At 39.4% G+C, this 23,192-nt stretch overlaps 1 protein-coding gene across 45 annotated transcripts in view; it reads right to left on the bottom strand.

Moving 5' to 3' along the window:
• Window positions 1–309: 309 nt before the first annotated feature.
• LOC133446991 (protocadherin alpha-C2-like) overlaps window positions 310–23,192 on the bottom strand; it is a 204,805-nt gene continuing 181,922 nt past the window's right edge. For 43 of the 45 annotated variants that reach the window (XM_061725290.1, XM_061725291.1, XM_061725288.1 and 40 more), the window contains 3 exons: window positions 14,002–14,066; window positions 10,758–10,843; window positions 310–3,413 (listed from right to left, as the gene is read on the bottom strand). In XM_061725290.1, the coding sequence (XP_061581274.1) occupies window positions 3,106–3,413; window positions 10,758–10,843; window positions 14,002–14,066 (459 nt within the window). In that variant the 3' untranslated portion in view covers window positions 310–3,105. Of the gene's footprint in view, window positions 3,414–10,757; window positions 10,844–14,001; window positions 14,067–17,044; window positions 19,795–23,192 lie in introns of those variants that run through there. The other 2 variants (XM_061725263.1, XM_061725309.1) reach the window with 2 other exon arrangements.

Here is a 23,192-nt window from a genome sequence, read left to right as displayed (position 1 = left end):
GACGTCCCACTATGGCTAACATGGAAATCTGAAAAATATTGGTCTTAAATTGTCTCCTTTACTGAAGGTGATGCTTTTAATTTAATATATGATACGGGATTGTTCTCATGTCAGTTGCTCACAGATACAGATGTGTGTGTTTAAGTTTAAAAAAATAAAAATTCTGATGCAAGTTTATTTCCCAACAACTATTATTAACGTACAGATACAGTCTGATTTGCATTTAAATGACACAGACTGACAAGGGAGGCCATCACACACAGACACACTCTCAAACAAATATCCCCAAAACAATGATTTCAACCATACTTTTAAGAAAGAAAACTTTATTAGTGATTTATAAATCAAACACATTACCACTGTATCCATTTAGGTAAAATAAAGTCAGAAAAATAAATGAAATAAATGAAATTCACTACTTCACTGTCACAGTTGATGAGAGGGTATACAAAAAAGGTTTTACAACAAATCTCTGCTGATCCATTTAGAACAGCACATTTCCACCATAGTTCACCACCATACATTGGGAAAGAATGACAGTATGAATGCTCACTAAACACAAGCATACACTAACATATACATTTTTTTTGCTTTATTTCTTTTTCTTCTAATACATGATTTTTTTTTCTTTTTTCTTTTTATAAGAGTGAAAGGGAAGTGATTATTCCTCATAGGATCATACATATTTCAGTTACGATAATACAGTGTTAGTTAGATCATCATGTCAAAGCCAGACACAGAGTGATTCTTTTTTTTCAAACTTTTTTTCTTGCTTTGCTTGTTCTTAAAAGCAAAGCTACTGTTGGTAAAATAAAAAATAATAAACTTGCATTGAAAGGTATCACACCGTAGCATTTACAAATATCTAAAGAGGTTTAGTTGATGCCAGACTTCTGTGGAGTGTGATGATTGCAGTACATAAATGTTTGGCAGAGACAGTAGTACATACAAATATCTCCTGTGAGTGTAATGAAGAAAAATGATGATACAAAATAATAAAATCATAGCCATCTATCTATCTATATATATATTTCTCTATATAGTATGTGTTTCCTTAGAGCAGTACATGCAGCAGCCACTTAACAGAGTGACATCATACTGAGCCGCAAAACTCTGGGGACGTGGCAACAAGTTACAGGCAAAGGGTGGGGAACCAACAGAAGTAGGTCTTGAGGCAGGTGTGTGCCCCTTTTTCAAAACCTCTTGAGAGGGGATTGGTGGGATAAAGCTTTGGTATGGAATCCCTTGATGGCCATATTTTTCTCAAGTTTCAGTCACGGTCAAGACTATCTAACTTTTTGCTACTTTTACAGTGTACATAAAAGCTAATATGTGAATCAATGTTCTTAAACGATTAGGTTAGAAAACCTTTACTTTTTTATTGGGGAAAAGTCAGCCCACGACACCTGTCTCTTAACCGTATCCCAATTTTACCTGTTCTCTGTAACTGGCCTTATCCCACCTGGTCCCCTCTCATTAGTAACTACAAGCAGGAAATGAACCGCATACTGTAGTATTCACAAGTTAAAAGCACTGAACCGTTTTGCACTTGAGAAACATCCGACAAGAGTTCAGGGCGTAGGCCCCCGAATGGGCCTCCCCAGGCCCCGTCCACATTACTCCATGCTGTTTTCAGCACACCACAATGTTCAGAATAGGCCATTCCCAGGACTGGTCCTGAGTAGGGGTCAGAGCCGGGGTTGGGGTCAGGGTCAGGGTCAGAAGGTAAATGGAGGTGGGCATGTAAAGCATAAAGCAGTTAAAGCTATGAGACACAAAAATAGCAAGAACGCCAGAAAATGTAGTGATGAATCTCTTTCAAAGAAAAAAAAAACAAGTTCACAAACCCTTTTGTACAGGCAGGCAGTGAGATGGATAACAAGGGGAGAAAAATGTGGCTTGGGAGGAAGTTGACTTGAGGCAAGTACAAGCAGGTGACCATTTGTAAACGCAAAGTACTAGGTAAGGATTGGTTGGCTACCAAACATTCAAAGCAGAAAGCATTAAGCTTTCGCTGCAGCAGGGGGAGAAGAGAAGGTGATATCAAAGTCTCTCCCTATATTCTTAAGGTGTAAGGAGTCCACTGACTGAGCACAAAATCTCCAGCTTGGTTGGACACTCCCCTCTATGATCCTCAGGAGAATTATGAGCAATCCTCCCATCTTGTCTTCTTCTTCCCGTATGTCTGTATTCCTCAGCTGGGGTTCTGACAGGCGATGAAGCTCTTTGTGTCCTTTCAGTGCAGTGAGTAAATACAGAGTGATACCAAAGGATGCTGCTTTCATCCTGAGAGCTGATGTACATATATACCTCAGAGGTGACAGCGCAGGGCAAGAGCTTGCTGTGGCTAGGTTTAAGCACATTTTTGTATTGACATTTATTTCTCTCTCACTTTATTACTCCCCTCAAGTGCTTTTTGTGTCCACCTTGTCATGGTAAATACGTTTGTGTTTGCATGTTTGAATGAGTGAGCAAGTGTGTGCAATTGGTTTTATTGAGACCTCAGGGAACATTGTTGATCATTGCCAGTGGAATCTGCAGCGTGTGTCACATTAGCCTTAGTGACTCTTGCCCGTGCTATTTACAAGTAGTGTGTCCAGCTCCTGACAGCATACATCTGTATAAGTTGTCTTCATCTTTCCTCTTTTTCTTGGCTGGCACATCTTTTTGTTGTTCTTGTAAAAAGTATCAATCTCCTCAAGGAGACAATGGTTTACACATCGTAGTTGGAGAAGGGATAAGACAGAGATACCAACATGCCCAGTGGGTTAAAGGAGAGAAATTCAAGCAAGGGCTCAGAGTGAAACTTCTTCTCCTAAAATGATGCCATGGGTTTAATTGGGGGTATAGGCACATTGGGAGATGGAGAACAAATTATTTTATTTTATATAATTTATTGTATATAAACAAGATCAATACTTTACCTCAGTAAGAAACCGATGGTAAATTAAATCTTGGTAAGGCCAAGATAAAAAGAGAAAGAGTTTTAAATTGTTATCCGTGATAAGTAATAATTGAATAGTTCTTTTTGCCCAGTGGGCTCTGATTGGTACCTCTGTTTTAGCAACACCCTTTGATTCTTTGCCATTTTCACTTACTACTCCCCTACTCATCGCCATCATCCTTCCCCTTATCCTTTTTGTCTTTCTTCTCCTTCTTCTTCTTCTTTTTCTTCTTGGCCTCCTCTTTCTTTCCAAAGGTGATGAAATCACTCTTGTCGTCCTCTCCTCCCTGGTTCTGTCTAATGGATATAATGGCTGGGGAACCAGGGATGATGAATGCCTCTGGGGGGACCTCGCCAGGCTTCAGATGCTGTGGGGGTCCACCAGGGCCGCCTGGGCCGTAGCGAAAGTGCCAGCTGTTGCTGTCTACCCCAGCACCCATTGGTGGTGAAACCTCTCCTCCTTCACCATCTGGAAAAGAGAAAACGAGATGGATGATTAGAATGCTTTCTAGGAATGTGCTTAAAAAAATGCAACCTTGTCTCATTAGTGTCCTGTAGGCTTAACCAATTAACCTTTTCAGCTTTAAAAACAACTATTTTCTTTGGGTGACAGGTACTATAGTGACTTTCATTTAATATTATCATCATCGTTATGAAGTTTTTCCTTTTGCACATAATTAGTCTATATTCACTAGTTTGATTTCATCGGATGTGTATATGTGATTCTTACTTCTTCTTTTGTTTTGCTGCCAGTGCTTTACTGTCACTTGTCTGTTAATTAAGTGAGCTCAAGCAATAATACTTCTAATTTGAAGTCTAATTATTTTTCCGCTTAGTTTCAGTTGAGCTGTACCAGAAAATGAAAACAGAGGAAGTGCACCAAAAAAATCTGAAAACATCCTAAATTCCTATATTCAGGTTATATTTTAGGATTGTCACAAAGGACTTAAAGTTGACAATAATGATGATGGAGAAATCTTTGAACACTGTTTCCCGTGCTGTACCATGCAACCAAAAAAAAAAAAAAAAAACATTTGTTTTTTTGTCTGTATTTTCCTTTGGTAAAATGCAAATTCACTCCTTGTCCATGTTATTTTGTGTAAAGATATCTTTTTTTAAACATTGTGTATGGGTTTTTACTGAGAAATGTCTAGATTTAAAGTCACAAAATTTGATTTAGTTTCAGAACTTTACATAAAAAATACCTCACCACTGAGCTACAGAACATAGCTGCAGAACACGTTCTCTACATCTCAGTGTAATCATCTCCTGCATTCTAACAGTAACGACTAGCAGGTATCTGACTGGGACACTGAGTCGTAAGTGTTAAAATCCAACTGCGATGAAGCTTTGTTGGTTTTCCTTGGTCATAAGTAAGTATTGATGGACAGGAAAAATTATGACATATAAAGTGCAAAATTGGTTTAACTAAATAAGAAGCTTCTGAAAAGAAACTGCTACATGGTCAATGAATCAAAGGGTAATTCCCCACCAGAACTAACATCCATGGCACTATCTGATAAAGTATCAAAACTTTAATAATTATATCAGAAAATAAAAAGGTGAAGGAATACAGAAGTAAAAGCTGTGATATTTTAGTGAAATTTAGATTGACTACTTATCAAACAATTAATTAAATGAGCAAATAAATACAATTTCACAAAATTCTTCGATATAATGTAGCCTGGGATTATTTAGCACAATCTACTTGTCCACCAGGAGAGACGTTTTGCCTCCTGAAATAAACACAGCTCTTAATGAATTTGGATGTGTATTTTAATAACTACATGCATTAAAAAGTAAAATACAATAAAATTAACTGGTCACAGTGCCTGCAGTGCTAACACACCGTTATACAGCTATTAAGTATATTTAGGAAGCTGTGGTAAACCAATACTACTATACAACAAGTGGTGATGACATCCTTACTCTCATATGTGGGGTTGTGACAGTGTTCAGAATACTACGATGGAATGAAGTCAGAGCTGCTGTGGGTTTCCCCCCCTTTTACAGCAATGACCTACTTGCCACACTTGCCTCACAGTTCCTCTGTACCTCTCTGACTCCTTTTTGAAGGGTTTTCCAAAGGGGAGATTTATCTGAACACAGCTCCATTCAACCAGAAGGAAGAGAGCCTGGGAGAAGAAGCATGGCCTCATGCTGTACCCAAGGAAAAGAGTACCAGCTCCCCAACTTATTTTATTACCCACAAAGCTCCAAGTTATACTGTCCTCTACATTCAACTTTAGATTACTTGAAGTCAGATGTCTTGTACATGAACAATCACATCCATTTAGGTGTGGTACAGCAAATAATGGCACAAAAGCTACCCCAACTTTTTTGGGATTTTGAACATTTCTTTAAAAACAGCTTTAAGTGCAGTTTTAGACAGTTGTACAAATAATTTGCAGATGTCAAAATGGGCTTTCAGAAACTATTCGTACTGTATTTTTTCACTCCTTTCCTCTCTGGTCTTTTTAAACCATTGCTCAAAAAATACATTTGCATATTATTTTCTCAAATGAAAGTAATTACTAGTCGTGCAGTTGTCGGATAGGATGTCAATATGTTTATTTTTACTTTGTTATATTGTATCACTTTGCAAGATTTAAGTGGTTCATGTATTTTCATTCTTCAAACTCACTACCTCACCTAAATTTGTCATGCTTTATTGACTGTGACGACAAAGTTTTAAAAGACCTTGAGAGATCACATAATTTCACAAAGAGACACACAGGATAACGACAGGACAAACTTAATCAAATCAATGCTCTCTCTATATGCAGATGAGAGTGGCAGCTCTGGAGCAATGGGTACATTGACTGTGGCGACCTCTATAAAGGGAAAAAGCTAAAATAATGTGCTTGCTTTTGCTGCCTGTGCAGACAATGGGACAGAAAAGATCTTTCATTTAAAAGACAGGAGCCTTTCACCCGTGAATGTGTCCTCATCTGATTTCCCAACATTTCTAGATACACAAAAGAAAAACCAGAGATGAAAGAAAAAACTGAAAACAGACACTAAATCAGAACATAGGATACAAAAATACTGGCAATGCTTTGCTCTCAAATGTCTGCTGTCTTGCCTCTAAGATATTATCTGTCTAACTCAGTGTGTGAACAGAAGACAGGAGTGCCTAGTGTATGTGCAAACTTGCATTAATGAACATAACAACACCCTGAGAGTGATGACTCATGCTGAAAATGGACAGATTGAAAAAGAACGTAAGGCAAGGCAAAGTAACACTCATAAAAAAGGGGCATTATGTTTCACTGGATTAAAAAAAAGGTAATATGGGCAGCATTGTAGAGCAATTGCGTTAAACAGGCATGCATTAAGATGTTATATTGTCTTTCCAGCTCTGGGAGAATCGTAAATTTTCCCAGCTGGTAACAAAATCACTTCATCCAACACTGGTGCTTCGTGATTTGTTGATGGCTGTTGCAAAGCATTACTTCCCTTCTCTCCTTTGTTCCTACTGAACAACTAAACCTTTTATTTATTTTTTCCTGCCCCCACACCCCTCTCTTTTTGTCTCTCTTTTATTTCTTCTGACCTTTCATCTAATCTAGTGTGAAAATGTAGTCAACCAACACCCATCATTTCCAGTTATAATTGCAAGCCTAAATCATGACTATCAAAGTTTATGGTAACACTGATGTGATTAGGTATTTAACAGCTTGTCTATCAACGACAACTACTAGGTGCATTAGAGACACTGATAACTATCTGTGTCATCATAAAGGCTGTTGTACCCCTCTATGCCTCCTCAGCCTGCACTACTCTAACCGTGCTCTCTTATCAATAACATCGCATTACAGCTTGCAATGTTTTTCTACATGCTCTCTCTTGACTTTGATCGTAGGAGTCTTTAGTCCAGCTTTTGCGTGTGTAAATGTCTCCTTTCTCCTTGTACTTCCAGAGGTTTTCACTGTCACTTAAATCACCCAAGTTCAAATTTGCCATATCTACTTTATTCTTCCACTTGTCATGCCCTACCATCAGCGAGTTGGGCAGAGCACTGCACTGCGCTTTGCTGTGTTACATAACGAGCTGTGGAGGAGGAAAGAAAGAGGGGCCAGGAAGAGCGAGGATGCAGATATAAAAGATGATAGCAACCACGAAAACAAATCATGGGAGCAGATATATGTGTGTATGTATGTATGTATGTATGTATGTATGTATGTATGTATGTATGTATGTATGTATGTATGTATGTATGTATGTATGTATGTATGTATGTATGTATGTATGTATGTATGTATGTATGTATGTATGTATGTATGTATGTATGTATGTATGTATGTATGTATGTATGTATGGAGGGGGGGGGGGGGGGGGGTGTATGTATGTATATTTACACATTACAAATATCTTATAGATATAACTTTCCCAAATCCACCACCCTGCTCTGGAACCACACCTTTTCCAAGAGCTGGAAAGATATTTAACAATATTTGACAATAACAGCACTGGATGGAACATAACAAAATGGCCACAATAAAATAAGGAAAAGAACTGAGTCAACAATGGAAAAACAGATGGATGGGATGGATTCAGAAAAAGTCAGAGGTTTCAGATCACTTTTAGAAAATGCAAACTAAATATATTCTATACAACATAACTAAAAGACTGCACTCCTATATTATGCAAGCAGGCTTGAATTTTACCATATGTTCTTAACTACTTCACCAACCACTTTATCTTTTATTTCTGCCAAGGGAAATTACATCATATTTGTTCATCCATATCCTCACCTCCTCTATGTGAAACTGAAAAAGTATGTTGAATGGCAGATCATTATTATTTTTTGAGGGCCTGAATGAGCCTTATTTGGACCCTCAGCCTTTTGCCTGAAACATCGAGGCCATTTTTGCTGTTAAAGGTGCTTGCTGGAGTTGACTGCCATTGACTCTTTTTAAAATGACCTTTCTTTGTAACTCTGTGTTTGGAGGATATTTCAGTTTGTTTTTATGAGTGTGTTAAGATAATGCAGAAAACAGTACATCCTACATCCACCTCTGCAGTACACCACCACCCCAGTGAATGTAGGTCACTCTCTTTCTGTTGCTTGCACCACTCTTAACTTCCTTCCTTAACAACCCTAAACGCATTTCTCACTTTCCAAACATGTGTCCCCTTTGTTTAACTCATCTGCTCCTCGTCCAATTTAGCATTTCACCTCCTTGTCTTATCCTTCATCTAATGCAACTGTCTGTTGTTTTTTTTGCCCTTTTCATCTTCTATGGTAGATTTCCTCACCACCAAATTTTCACTTCAACACCCACCCCTCCCTTCCATGTAACCCCATGTCATCCCTGCCAATATCTGGGGGCATGAATGGTTGCCATGGAAACAACATCCTCCAGTGAAGCAGCAGGACACTGGTAGGAGTCATGGTGACAGTGCTTATGCTGATGGAGAATAATGCTGGAAGCACTGTCTCCCTCCCTTTCACACTGTCTAGTCTAACCACTCTCCCCTAGCAACAGAAGCCTCATATAACCTCCTCTCTTTCGTCTGTAGACTTTGTTCCAGTCAGTTACTGTGATTTAGTTACTGTCACAGACTGTCAACACCCCATTGCTTATCAAGTTGGCACATTGCATTGTTTATTTTAAATCATTCTGACTTGCAAGCCACTCACCCCCCTCCTCTTGACAATCTCTTTCTGCCCATTTCACGGAATATATATATACATTTTTTTAACATTTCTCTGTCAATTCCTATTTTCTCTTGGTTTAGGGAGTGATCTGTACATAATGTGGATGGGACAAATAGGAAGGTGAGTTAGACACCAAGCAGAACCCTGATTTCATTAATATGAGTCTGTTAATCTGGGCGTGGGCTGCACACCATCTGTCACAGCAGGAGCAGCACACAAACCAGGCAGACAAAACACATGAAATCACTGACAAGAAAATAAAGACACATGCACATAAAACAAAAGACAGCAGCACAGACGCACAAACTGATCCTTGCACACAATTCTGCAGCTTCGAAATCAGAGAGGAAGAAACAGGGGCGTTGTCAGCTGCTGAGTCTAACAGTGAAGAGACAGTACCCTGTAGGTACTGCACCCTGGCTGAAACCATTTATGCAATGAAACAAACCCAAAACACCAGAGCTTTCTTAACAAACAGGAATTTAGTTATAAATAGTCCAGCCTGTGACTCACCATCATCTGGCAGGTCACACTGAATAAACATCCCCATTTTTCTCATTTTTGAGACATGATAAAAAACAATCAACTTGTATCTTGGGGCACAAATCCTTGTCTTCTCCATCCTTAAATCAGTTTTGAAAATAAATGTTTTCATACAACCTGGCAATCTTTTACCCTTGCCCAATCTTAAAATTTGACCTGAAGCTATACAGCCCTCTCCTTGAGTTCCCATTATTAATATGTCCAACAATGAGATAAGAGTAACCTTGCCTGAGGACTGACTGTCCTCAAGCAAGGTTACTGTGTGTACAGTGTCTTCTGTTATCACAACAACTAGAAGACCCCCACTTTAAATCCACACAAGCTGATCTTATTGTCACTGGCCAACCCTAAGGACGTCACCAACTTCTTTTCTGTTCTCTTGCACTCTCTTTCCTTTCTGTCTTCCTCTCCATGCTATCCCTCATGTTTCGAAGTGCCTGTAGGCTGTAAGTCCTCAGCCAGGGAAAGAAATCAATGGCAACGCGGTGAAAGATGTGTGTATGTGTGTGGATAGGAAGAGACAGTAGTTACTGTGTGGGTAGTTTGTCTGCCTGCCTAACCCATTGTCTACTTTTTAAAAAGGACACAACACCATACCAGCTCAAGCTTCATAATTATAGCAAATCACCTTTTTCATCTAAACCTGAGGGCACTTCCTTCCTTGCTCCAGTCTTATCACAACTGCATCCATTTTGTTTCCTCGCTTGTCTTCCTATTAATTTTCCTCTGATAAGCCACTCTGCTTGCTACTCCACTCTTCATCATTTTTGACCACCCTTCTCAGTGCACATGACAAAAATTAACAAATGCATTCCCAAACAGAGGACACCCAATATGTATGCAGTTTTCTTTAGTTCATAAGATCATATGTTTGGTCACAGTATGAAATTAGTTCTAGCAATGTAGTCAAAAGCCAATCTATCGCCATTAATTCATTATGTAAGGAAAAATGACCCAACTTTTTGAATGAGGTTGAAGATCTTGGAGGTAAGAGAGATTCCAAATTAAAAAAGAGAAAATGTAACCATGTTGTGATTATTGTCATGTGTTCTCTAATCGTTTTCCTGTGTGACTCAGTTATTTATACTTCCATAAACATTTTACCATTAATCAAATTCACTATCATCTCTTTGTTCCATCTTCTCTTTCTTTTTACTCTGTCTTTTACTGCTAACAAAAGCATAGATATCCATCTCCACCTACATAGCACGTGTCATTTCCTCTCCCTGCGGCAGTGGGAAGTAGTAGGAGTGGGTCGGGCGATCTCGTAGGGGATAATTCTTTTATTTCTCTTTTCAGGTTTGATAAGCTCCTGAAAATGTTCTGTTGCGGATATAATATAGTTTTAGCTTGTATTGTCTGAAACTGTGTCATGGGATTTATTGAACGCAGACGAAGAAAGAAACTTGATTTTATCCATGTGTGTCATTTTGTAACCAGCACTTAAACTACTAACCATCTATCCTTTAACATCTTCTAAGAGTTTGGGTCACGTAAGCAGCAGCATAAGCAAAGGAGCACAGACTTCCCTTTCCCAGGCAACCTCCTCTAGCTCCTCTGGAGGAACACCTTGGTTTAGATTAGTGAACGTATACTACTTCTTACCAGCAGCACTTGATGCAGTGGGCCAGTTCTGAACCAGGACACCCTGGGCTCCCTGCATGACTGAGGACTCTTCCATGTGTACTGAACTGAAATGGGGAAAAAAAGACATACATCCACATGTTAAACACCTGAGAGATCTTATTATGCATAGAGTATAGAAAGATTTATGGTGTGTTGAACTGAACTGGACAACAGCTGGCATCAATACACATGATTTTGTTCTTTGCTATTTCTAAGTTATGATCAAGTGATGTGAATACTATATAACATTCCATATGGTGTTCTTTGTGTAGGGGTATACTGACTTTAACCCAGATGACAAATAAATAAGTAAAAATATGTTCAGATGAGGATTAAAGGACAGATTCCCCTGACATTTTCTGGATTAGGGATTATATTTTATATTTCAATTTCATGCCTACTTTTTGGTATTTCAACACCCTCCCCCTTTATTGAAAGGTCAAATTCTGTAGTGTTAAACAACAGACATGTTGCTACAAAACAAAGCTCTAACATTGTGCTTCTGGTGTATCTATGAGCATTTACAGTACAAAACGCTCAACACTCATTAGAATAAAACTCAATCCCCAGAAGATAAAATCTGTTTACTGGTTCTGAGGTATTAGTACTATTTGTAATGCCTCACAACTAGTTAACATGGACCTTGGTCAAAAGGTTTTAACATCTGGAGACTGAGTTTCACTCTAATCAATAGAAGAGGAGCCACCATATTTTTCAAAAAATAAACTTTGATTTATTATCAAAAATGTGACCTGGACACTGGAAGCAGAAAAACAGAAATGTTGAGAAAAGTCACATGCTCACAGCTTAAATCTAATTAAAGTAAAATAAAATTGAATCTACACTCATTGGCAATATTTTTCAGATACACCTGGTAAACGGTGAGTGTGTGCATATACATACTCATCACTTCATTATGATTACCAGATGTACCTTAACAGTGTAAATTATTTTGTACAGTAGTTTAGTGAAAATAGGTTAATTGGTTTTTAAGGTTTAGCTTTAGCTTTTGGTTTTTAAGTCTTGCAAAGCACCAGCATTATCACAGTACTCTGATGAAATATTAAAAATAAATAAAATTTACTGATAATACACTTTTAGCTTATGATAGTCTTCCTTTTAAATGATCTCCTACTGTCTACAATCACAATTTTTTATTTTATTTTTTTGTCTCTGTGTGGAGACATTGTTGATGTGGCTTTTATAGTTTTACATAATTACAAGAATCACAACAATCTAAATGCATCCATCGTAAAACACCAAGAGGAGGATTTCAAGAGATTTTATTAAATGAAATAGGTCACTGTCATAAAATCGTGTTTGGAAGTGGTGTACAAAATCTCTAACATAAGCCTGATTTTGTCACTATATAAATAGATGAGTACCAGTGACACTTTATTGGAACATGAGTGAAAGTCAACCTAAAACACATCCGAGGGAGTAAGTCACGAGACAGATTTGATGTGAGACTGGCTCATTCACACACATTAACTCTCTTTAATCTCTGTGGTAATTATGAGATATTCTGTTCAACATTAATGGGGGATAATGTTATAATGTTACACTAGCATGGACTTAGAGCACACACATGTGCATATTTGAAACCCATTTGAATTATAGGACATACTTACATGTATATGTATTGCAATAAGACACTTGTATGTACTATAAATGCAGACTGGAGTGGTGTAGATTAAACAAAAAAAAGTAAAATAAAGACAAAAAAATCTAAACAGTCTAAATGAATACATGGAGCAATATGCACATGAGTTCTGTCCTTGTTACACACATTAACTGTTTGTTATAAATATAATTATTATATACATATATTTTGAGACAAAGATTAAAAAGATGGTGTTTTTACAGATACCAGCTATCTTGATGGGTAGATACAGATTACACACCAGACTATTATTTGTGATTATGGTGCCATCTCATCAGAATGAACCTTGATTAAGTCCTACAGGAGGCAATACTCCAGGTGTCTTATGGGGGATTGCTGGTGATGCAGCAATTTCCATCGCTGATAGGCCATCTTTCCACCTGACAATGTGCCCTTCATACATCATTGCCCTCCTCCCTGCTTACTTTTCCCTCCTGTCAGTTCTCCATCTGTTTCTGCTGAAGAAGCCATTTCTAAGTGCATCTGTCCCCTCTCATGTTTCACATTCACTAGTGTTGAATAATCAGATGTATGAGTAATACATTCTGCTGATTAAAGTAAGTTTATTTTAATGGAAAACATTTGAGATTGTTCATCTCTTTTTTGTCACTTTCATCTTGTTCAATGCATAGCAGAAACAACTGGCATGGGAAAACACTAATTATTACAATTTGAAAATGACCAACACAAAGACCCATCTCTTCACCATAAGTGCTGCCATTGCAGATTAACAATATCTGCAGCAAAAATAGTGTCAGACATATTTATACCTTTAAAGATATCTACATTTTTTTGACTGGTGGACGAGCAAATCGATGACTCTGTATCAAGTCATTTTAACTTACTTTATTAAACTAAGATCCCAATGTCCATTCAATAAAAAATGTTATTTTCTCTCATCCAACTACCGTACATGTCTTTTATCATATCATTAAGATATTCTTAAAATGGCAACATGCTTTTTGTAAACAAGTTTTATTCACATCAAAAAACCACAACTCATTTGAAGCTGGACCAATTTAGAAGCAAAGAAAAGGGTATTTGTGCATTGCTTTTAACCTTTAAAAACAAATAACCTAGTTTGTTTACCCAAAATGGTCTGGACATAATTAAGTGGCATTCTTATGAAGAGAGGGAGAGGTGGGAGGAGGCCTTTCTCTGATGACAACCATGCCAATGACCGTACGTTCATCAGCAACATTTTCCTCAGTTGTTTCACTGCTCTACTTTACTTTATTTAGAACTCACAAAAAATTATTATGGTTACATATAATCATTATGGATCCAGGGTTCCACAAGCTCACCCGGATGCTGTCCTACACAAAACAACTGCCCACAGATCACTGTCTTCTTATGATTTCTAACCATGGGCTGTCATTCAACACTGAATTTTGGAGAGCTGGAGAAACAAAGCTATTAAATGTTTTCTTTTGAGACTGAGCTGTTCAGACCAATAGAAAGGTGTGCTACATTTATTAGCTCCTATGAGATGGTACTACAATGTACGTAATGAAAGTGGTACAGTTAAGTAAACAGTGCAATGAAAAATGTGAGACTCACCTCTGCATTACACCTCCTGCTCTCAGGGAGGCTGAGTATCTCCAGTCTGAATTAGGTGCCTTGGGCTGCAAGAGAAAATGAAAGGAATTGAGTCTTAAGTACAGACAAAAGCCAATACCATCTCATTAATAAGTCATGGTGAAAACAGCTTGTGTGTGTGTGCCATACACACAAAATGGTATACAAACAGAGGCATACACAATCACAGCAGTGGCAGCTTACCCCCACCTTTGGAGACGAATGAGTGGTGCATCTTGAGTGTTGCAGATGCATGCATCTCCTTGTACCACCAAAACCTCTACCCTTCCCTACCTACTTCAATCTGACTTTAAACCCCCCATAAAAAAGAACAAGAACAACACTGCAACAGAAAAACCTTAAGCAGCACGTCTAGAGGGCAGACACCAGAACAAGTTGTTGCATGGTGACACAGCCAGATGAAATTTACAGGTGCGTAGATAATGGTTGCAGTCTTTTCCCCTGCATTTTCCATAATTCTTTATAAAAGAAAATCATTCTTCACAAAATCATAAAGCTCATGAAGCTTTTTGTTCTTATCAGTTTTCCCTCTTATTTTCTTTTCACACTCATCAAAACCTTGAGTTTCACTGGCACATATCCTCCTTTAGCCACATTTTACTCCCCACCCACCACCCTCTATCATCTCAGTTAAGTGAAGGCCATAGGTGAAAGAAAGGAGGGAAGGGGAGATATCAGATCCACTCCCTAATAATCAATGTACAGCTCTTTAACCAAAAGACAAAAATAGACAATCCATAAAAAAAATATCTTCTTTTATGCCTGCGATGTATTCTGGCATGTTATCTAATCAGGTTTCAATTTCTGTGCGTTCAGCTGCAATAATAAAACCAGCAAACAACATGATGACAGAAATGTATTGGTCAAGAATGCCCTGTAAGATAATGCTCAAACGGAAGCATGAGGCTGTTAACCCACCCAAATAAACAAAATGAGATTGCATTTTCTCCATTTCAGATTTTACGGTGCTAAATCCACCTGACCAATACATCTTCCTTGCTTGGCCATCCAGTTCATAGAAGACCCATTTGCAATCTAATTTCCTTTCAAATATGACAGATGTTCACTTACTGGTGCTGCATTGACCTCTACCAGTCTGCAGTGGACATTAATCAAGTTTGAAATCGAATATTTTTTCTTAATGAGAGAAGCCTGGTATTCCTCCTGGAGTCATTCAAAGAGAGCAGAAGGTTTACAGTGTAACAGAGCACTGTAGCGTCTATTCAAACTCCTCGTGAACCCAAATTCTATCAAGACAATCACTCATCAAAAAGAAATCAGTGGGTGGATCAATGATTAACAGGAAAGAAAGACATATTAGAGTGACATCAAACACAAATCTCTTTTTAGAATGATGATGTTTTCACATGACACTGAAATAAACCCATTCAAAATAAGACCACATTCTCCACAAATGGTAATAAATGGCTTGTTTTCACTGTTTGCACAGCAGTAGCCAAAGGGAGACAAGTATGCTTGACCGTATGGTGTTTATGGGGGTGAATAACTTCACACACAAATGAGACCATACACATGTAAAATATGAGCATCTGGTACGTAAACATATCCACAGTTTAGTTTATACCCGAGGGAAGACACGTTCACAAAACTGGAATATTACTATTTCACACAGTAAATGTAAACAAAAATGACAAAAAATAACAATACAGCTCTGGGAGAAAGAAAAATAAATGTATTCCATTTAAAAATTTGAAGGGGAGAAAACAAATTAAATGGAAATAGGAAAAAAATATTCCCATGGGTTTTTAGTGTATTCATTTTTCTTGCCTGGAAGTATACTGTCATTTAGGGAATATAAAAGCCTTGGGTTTAGCCAGCCGTTTTCTCGCCTTTTCTTCTATTCTTGCCTCTTCCTTAGTGAACACTCCTTGCATGGATACAGAGCTCACACCTCCGCCATCAACACTGTGTCCAATCACCTTTTATCCCCCGCCTCATCTGCTGTTGGGAAGCCAATCCGCACACAGAGCCAAGAAACACATTGCTGCCATTTAATTACACAGCAAGCAGAAACATGACTGACATTTAATGAGGAATGGGTCAAGTGGTAGCAGAACAACAGCCTTAATATTTTCTTTATCGATTTTGGGGTAGTTTTTTTCAGAGCTGTGTGTTTCATGGCTATGAGGGAAAACAATTAGTAAGAAAACAATGAGGGTTTTATTCTATACATAAAGTTTATATCATGATAACACAAAATTAAGCTGTCTCCTAAATTAAACTCATTTTGTCTGCTTCACTGGTCCCTAAAAACGTAATTACTGTTCAGTACCGGAGAAGTACTTGTGAGCAGACGAGGATATTTTGGTGCAGTGGGGCCGGTCGCTCTTGCAGCAGGCAAGAGCTACACTGTTTCCCAAGCTCTCCTGAGAGATTACCATCCCGTGCCCTCTGAACCTACTAGACTTGAATATTGTAGCAGAAAGCTTACTGTAAACAAATGACACAGGCTGTGTGGAGACATTGTTGAAGAAGCTACTGAAATCTTGCAGAGTTGGCCTGAAAATAAAAGCATATGACGAGGAGGAAAGGAAAAGAACGCAAGAAAGGGATGGCTGTCCTTGTTAAATCCTCAAGCATTTTACAACCTGAATCCACGTATAACTAGAATTTAATAAGTGTGAGACACAGAAATCTCTAAAACATCCAAAAGATCTGATTAAGGCTATCCACAAACTAAAATAACCACATAATCGAGAAAAGCTACTCACACCTGTGTATGCCAGCTTCAATGATATTAAGACTTGAATATACCGTACCAATAAGATAACTCATAATAGGCACATAACTGCCAATTTGCTTTTGGAAAGACTAAATATAAAACATTGTATGTGAAGGAGCTTAATTAACTCCTTACTAAATGTTAACTGGAAATATGACAAAACATCACCCTGTGAGGAAAAGAAAAAACTTTTTTTACAGCCTGTACTTTACTTGTTGCTAGGCTATCTGAAATAACACAAAGATCACACCAGGCACACACCTGTATGGCAGTTGCATCTGGCATACTGAGACGCCGTACAAATATCTGGCTTTGTCCACTGTGGCTGGTGACGTAGCCCGAGCCCCAGGTGCCACTGTGTGGCCGTCCTGTGTTGTAGAACATGAAAGTGTCGCTTCCTGACGTTGCAGTCAAGCATGTCTTGTAACAGTATGTTTTGGTCAAGGACCCATTTCCCCGTACTTCAATGTAATGCGGTTCCACTTTGAGGTCACGCCGCATAGCCACATTGCTGTTGGGCTGCCCTCCACCTCCTGCACCTCCACCTGGAGCTCTTCCTTCACCACCACCTGCTGCAGTGCCTCCTTCTGGCACATTCTTCTTCGATATGCAACATGGTGAGCAGGAGCCAGGCTGGGTACAATAGGCATGGCAACGCACAATGGCAAGAACAAATACAGTGACCAGGAATACAAAGGTTGTGGCACAGAGGGCAATAATGAGGTAGAGAGTGACGTTGGAGAACATAAGGGGACTGTCGCGCCTGATGATGCGCTTAGGGTCGGGGGTTAACTTTGGAGGCAGCTCCATCACATGCACATGGATGGCGGTGGTAGAGGAGAGTGGTGGTAGGCCATTGTCACGCACCAGAACAGTCAGAACAAAGGTGGTGGAGTTATCTTCAATGACACGCCTTGTGGTGCGGATCTCACCTGTGTACTCATGCACCTTAAACAGGTCAAGGTCTGCATTAGTCTGTTCTAGGGTATAAAAGAGCCAAGCATTCTGGCCTGCATCACCATCCCAAGCTGTCACTTTGCTAACCAGCACTCCTGGTTCAGTATTTTTTATGAGTGTCTCCATTGTCTGGCTGCCATTTCCAGGTGGATAGACAATCCTGGGTGCATGATCATTCTGATCCATAATGTAAACATACACTGTGGCCACACGGCTGAGAGGAGGCACACCATTGTCCTGGGCTTTAATCTGAAAGTGAAATTCTTGCAGCTTTTCAAAGTCAAAGGCCCGCAGGGCATAGGCTTCCCCTGTATTGGGTTTGATGCTGATGTAACTAGCTACAGGGATGCCATGGTTGTTGTCATTGAGGACAGTATAGGTGATGCGCGCATTTTCTGCATCATCAGCATCTGTAGCCTTGACAACACAGAGAGATGCACCAGGAGCATTGTTCTCTGTAATATAAACAGTATATGAAGTCTGCTCAAAACGCGGTGGGTTATCGTTAACGTCCGCAACATCTATTTTAAAGGTCATTTGAGATGACAGGGATGGAGTGCCTCCATCCACAGCGTAGACAGTAACATTGTAGGATGAGATGGTTTCCCTGTCCAAGAAAGCAGATGTCACAATGGTATAGTGATTTCGGAAGGACTTTATCTTAAAAGGCAAATGTGGCATAAGTTCCAGGGTTACCTGTTTGTTTTGCCCAGAATCACGATCATTCAAACTAATCAATGCCACCACAGTGTCTGCCCTAGCATCTTCACGCACAGGGCTGGAAAGTGAAGACAATACAATCTCAGGAATGTTGTCATTGACATCCAGAACTTCTACAACTACTTTACAGTGCACTGCCACTGGGGCTGGGCCCTTGTCCATTGCTTGTATGTACATTTCATATGAGTTGGTCTCCTCATAATCTATATTATTTTTCACCCTAATTTCCCCTGAATTCGTATCCATGGAAAACATCTGTCTAACTCTCTCTGGTGTGTAACTACTAAAAGAGTAAAAAACTTCTCCATTTGAGCCCTCATCAGGGTCAGTTGCATTTAACTGAATCACAAGTGCCCCTTTTGGAGAGTTTTCGGGGAGTTTTACTTTGTACACGGAGTTGCCAAATGCAGGCACGTTGTCATTGGCATCAAGGATACGGACATTGATTTTGGCTGTACCAGTTCGTTGTGGAGTGCCTCCATCCATTGCTGTCAGGATGAGCTGATGAGATGACATCTGTTCCCGGTCAAATGGCTTTTTGAGAATTAGTTCGATGTGCTTTTGATTGGAAAAGGGTTTTATTGAGTCCAGAGAAAGGTGGTCATTTGAACTGAGGCGGTACAGCTTAATGGAGTTGGACCCGTCATCTGCATCCTGGGCTCCCTCGATGTGAAACCGCGACCCGGTGAGGGCGGATTCCGACACCTCCAGCTGGTATTCATCTCGAGGGAATTGTGGTGCGTTATCATTCACGTCTAAAACCTCCACCTCCACGTTGTGCACCTCCAGTGGATTATCTAACACCACCTCCAGGTTGCGTGAACAGGTGCCGCTGAATTCACAAAGTGTCTCTCGGTCAATGCGGTCACTCACCACCAGTTTCCCGGTTTTGTGGTTTATGGTGAAATATCTCCGTCCACTGTCCGATGTGATCCTGATGCGTCGGGTGGAGAGTTTCATCTGATCCAAACTCAAATCCCGGACAATGTCACCGACCAATGCCCCGTTCTCTAGCTCCTCCGGAATGGAATATCGAATTTGTGCATTTGTAAGGCCACTGAGCACGAATAAAAACAAATATAAAGAAAAAGGCACACTCTCCTTGTCTCTGTGACAGCATTGCACCGCCACAGCCATTGCAGGTTAGGCAGAATTTTCAGACGGATTGGAGAAATCTTTCCGCCTTTTCAGCTTGCTGCGGGTCCCCACCCGCCACATTAAAAATGACTGAATAATCCGAGCATGACTCTAACTCTGTGCAGGATAAACGACGCATCCTGCCTGATGACTATATGAAAGAAATGTTTTCCTGTGCTTCCATGTTTTCCTTTGTCTTTCTGGTAGATGTTTTGAAATTAATCGCTATCTCTCTCTCTCTCTCTCTCTCTCTCTCTCTCTCTCTCTCTCTCTCTCTCTCTCTCTCTCTCTCTCTCTCTCTCTCTCTCTCTCTGTCTCTTTGCCACAGATGCTGCTATTGGTCTCTCTCTCTGTGTCTCTCCTCTTTCTCTCACTCTGCCTGCGCTGTGGAAAGGATGTCTGTGAGAAAAAGGGGAGGGAGAGCCACTCGCTAAAACGATGCTGGCTGCCTTTCAGCACCTCCGATCGAGCTCCATCTAATAAAATTTAAACTGAAAAACATCCAAATCTCTAGACTCTCATCAACTAGCTTATCAATTAAAAAAAATAATAATGGAGACGTGGTATGCAGTCGTGAGAGACGTCCACACGCCTATTTCGAGGAGAAAAAAAATACTCTTCCATATTTTCTTGTCAGCGCCACCGCCCTTTCCATGTAGCCTACTCCGGGAGAGTGATTTATGAACCACCCTGCCGATTAAACCTCAGCTACTGCCAAACAAGCAAATGCGTGCACTCTAGCTGATGCTGAGTCTCTCCATGACGTTTTGAAAGTGCATGATTTTACTCATTTTTTTAAGTAAATGTTACCGCACACTGATGTCACAAGAGCTCCTTCTTTATAACCATTCCATCAGACGACGGTGGCATTAACCTGCCGGTTTCACCTTGTGGGTGGTTGAAAGAAACGTACTGATAGGGATTTTATTCCCTTTTTATATTTTATATTTTTTAATAAATCATTTTATAAAATCATGTATTTAAAAATATTTTTTATTTTATTGTAAATGATTTATACAGTATATGCCACTGTTATAGTTGTGCTTAGCTTTTTTTGTGCCCCGTGATCATTATCTATAAACCGCAAGCCAGTGACGTCACGACGCGGATGGCTGTGACGACAGCAGGTCACAAACAAGATGCTCCAGATGTGACCTCCTTTCACATCTGACAAAATACTATGCCGGACTGCATTTACAGACAATAGCCTATGGATGTAACACCATCTATATAAAGCAATCATATTAAGTATAAGTCCATGACCAGTTGCAAATATACATTATTCTCCTCAGCTATCAGTGTTGGCCTCTTAATAACTTATAGTACTGAACACTAAAATACAACAACACACATGGAGCAACAAAATCACCATAGAACTTTCTGTTTATGTTTCAATTTGAAGACAAGAAGCACATTATGACATCCTTCATAAGAAAATTAGTGGCATGGAGCAGTTGATGACATTTACAGGTAAATCACTACCCTGGAGTTTCCAATTCATGGACACTGCACTATGAGATCAAATTCTAACCTAAACTGTTTTCAGGATGCAAGCCTCGTCATTAATAAATGGAACATAAACAGTCAGACACTTTTGACATTGATTAGTTTAACCTGAGCAGTGGAGATTATTTCCTCTCAAATTCATGTGGATATGTCTTGATGAAAGCTGAGTGTGTTAATATTTACTGTCCCAAAAGAAATACAGGGTAAGAGTAATTTAACTTATTACCAGTTATTTAGGAAGTTACGTGTTGTGAAGAAGTGGCCTTGTGAAAACAAAGACTTCCACCCACATAAACTTTTCCTTTTACTGGTAGTGTGCCATTCTCACCCACGCCCAATCTGCCCACAGCAATGACAGCTCTTGGCATCCTGGGAGACAGCGAGACGACAGTGACTCACTTGAATCCTGTTAGAGAATGGCTTGTTATACAGTGAGTTTTCGCACTCAAAGGACGAAGAGACTATGTGGGAAAATTGTGAGCTGAAATAGATCCCTAATGATTCTGAAACCTACGTTGCCTATACTTTCAGTACTGCTGAAAAATGTTGAAAAGGTTCAACTATAGCAACATGAGGGGACAGCAGACCCCCCCTTGAGGTGTGGAGGTTAAATTGCTATAATAGAACTGTTAAAAGCTTAGGCTTTTGTTTGATCTCTTCCTCAATCTGTCTCTTCTTTTCTGATCTGTCATAACTTTCAGTCTTTGTGGCTCCGTAAACAAGTTCCAGCGTTGTTCATGTGCAACACAGTGCTGTAAAGGGATACCCGGTTGTCACAAGAGAAAACTGGGATGGGAGTCCAAAGTTACTTAGGTTGCTTTTTTGCCAAATATAGAGATGAGAGATAGTGAGCGCTAAACAACACTTACTAAAAGTACTCAAATATTCCTTCAAATGAAATTTAAACTGATATTTTAACATAGTTACTCTTTGTGTATTTTCATCCAACTGAGAAGCAGTGGTTGCTTCGCGCAGTGTCTTTCCACAGAGCTAAAGAGGATTAGATTGATCTACAAGTGCGTCTGCCACACTTCTGTGGCATTTGGCAGATTTTCCCAGTACTGCAATCGAAGCTCTGTGTTGGGCATTGATACAAAAATGAAGACAGGCTGCACTATCTGGTCAACAATAAACACCGAGCTGGATTGCAGCTGACCTTTCCACGTGTCTCTGCCATACCACCCCTCCACTCACCACCCTTTTCTTTTCCCATGTATCATAGGCTTTCTTACAGCTCTCTAATGGCTGTTCCTGCTATCACTGTGCCCATCTGTTTAATCGTTAATTGTATGCCTCTGAGCTGTACATCATTAAATTTTTCCCTCAAGGGTTCATCAGATGAAGTTATCAACAAAATTCAACTTGTAAACAGATGCTCATCATGCTTCAACAATTGCAGAATTTTTTTATTTTTTATTTTAAAATCCTGTTGACTAAATTGTGTTCATGTACCTTACACATTTGGAGTAAAAAATGAGATTCTATTATCAGTTCCTGTTGTCAGTTTCCTCAATATCCCCTGAACACCATCCAGCTGCACCTCTGTTAGCCAGCTGCTGTTTTATCTGAGGGCATGAAGGGCATACTGAGGTTTTAACTGGAGATGAGAGTTGATGCATTCAGAGACTGTAAAAGTGGGTGAGAAAAAGCCAAGAACTAAACAAATGCAAATATGTAATAGATATAATAAAAAAGAACGTTCCATTTTTTAAGACTTCTCTTGTGTTCTTTCTATCTGCCAGAATATGAACACCCTGTATTTAATAAATTATGCAATATGGCCACCATATTAATAACATTGTCTCCAGCCTCATTAATACTGTAAGCAGCCACTCTAAAAGCCATTTATATTACTTCCCCTAAGAGAACTTTCCATGGGATACCCTGGTTTAGTGTATCAGAGTGAAAATAAAGGGGGGGAAAACCAAAAGAAATAGTTCATGCCAGGGTGATCATCACTTCTTACATCATTCCCACAGTCACCACACAGAAAGTGAATCAATCATGCAAACATAAAGGGCATTTGTGCCTGTTGGCCTGTGCACAAGCAGACACGCCATGTAGCCTATAACTTAACATGAATGCTATC

This window comes from Cololabis saira, chromosome 7 (assembly GCF_033807715.1).
Source record: "Cololabis saira isolate AMF1-May2022 chromosome 7, fColSai1.1, whole genome shotgun sequence".
In the NCBI taxonomy this organism is placed as follows: domain Eukaryota; kingdom Metazoa; phylum Chordata; class Actinopteri; order Beloniformes; family Belonidae; genus Cololabis; species Cololabis saira.
The sequence above is the reverse complement of the archived record's forward strand: the minus strand, read 5'-3'. Positions and strand labels throughout refer to the sequence as shown.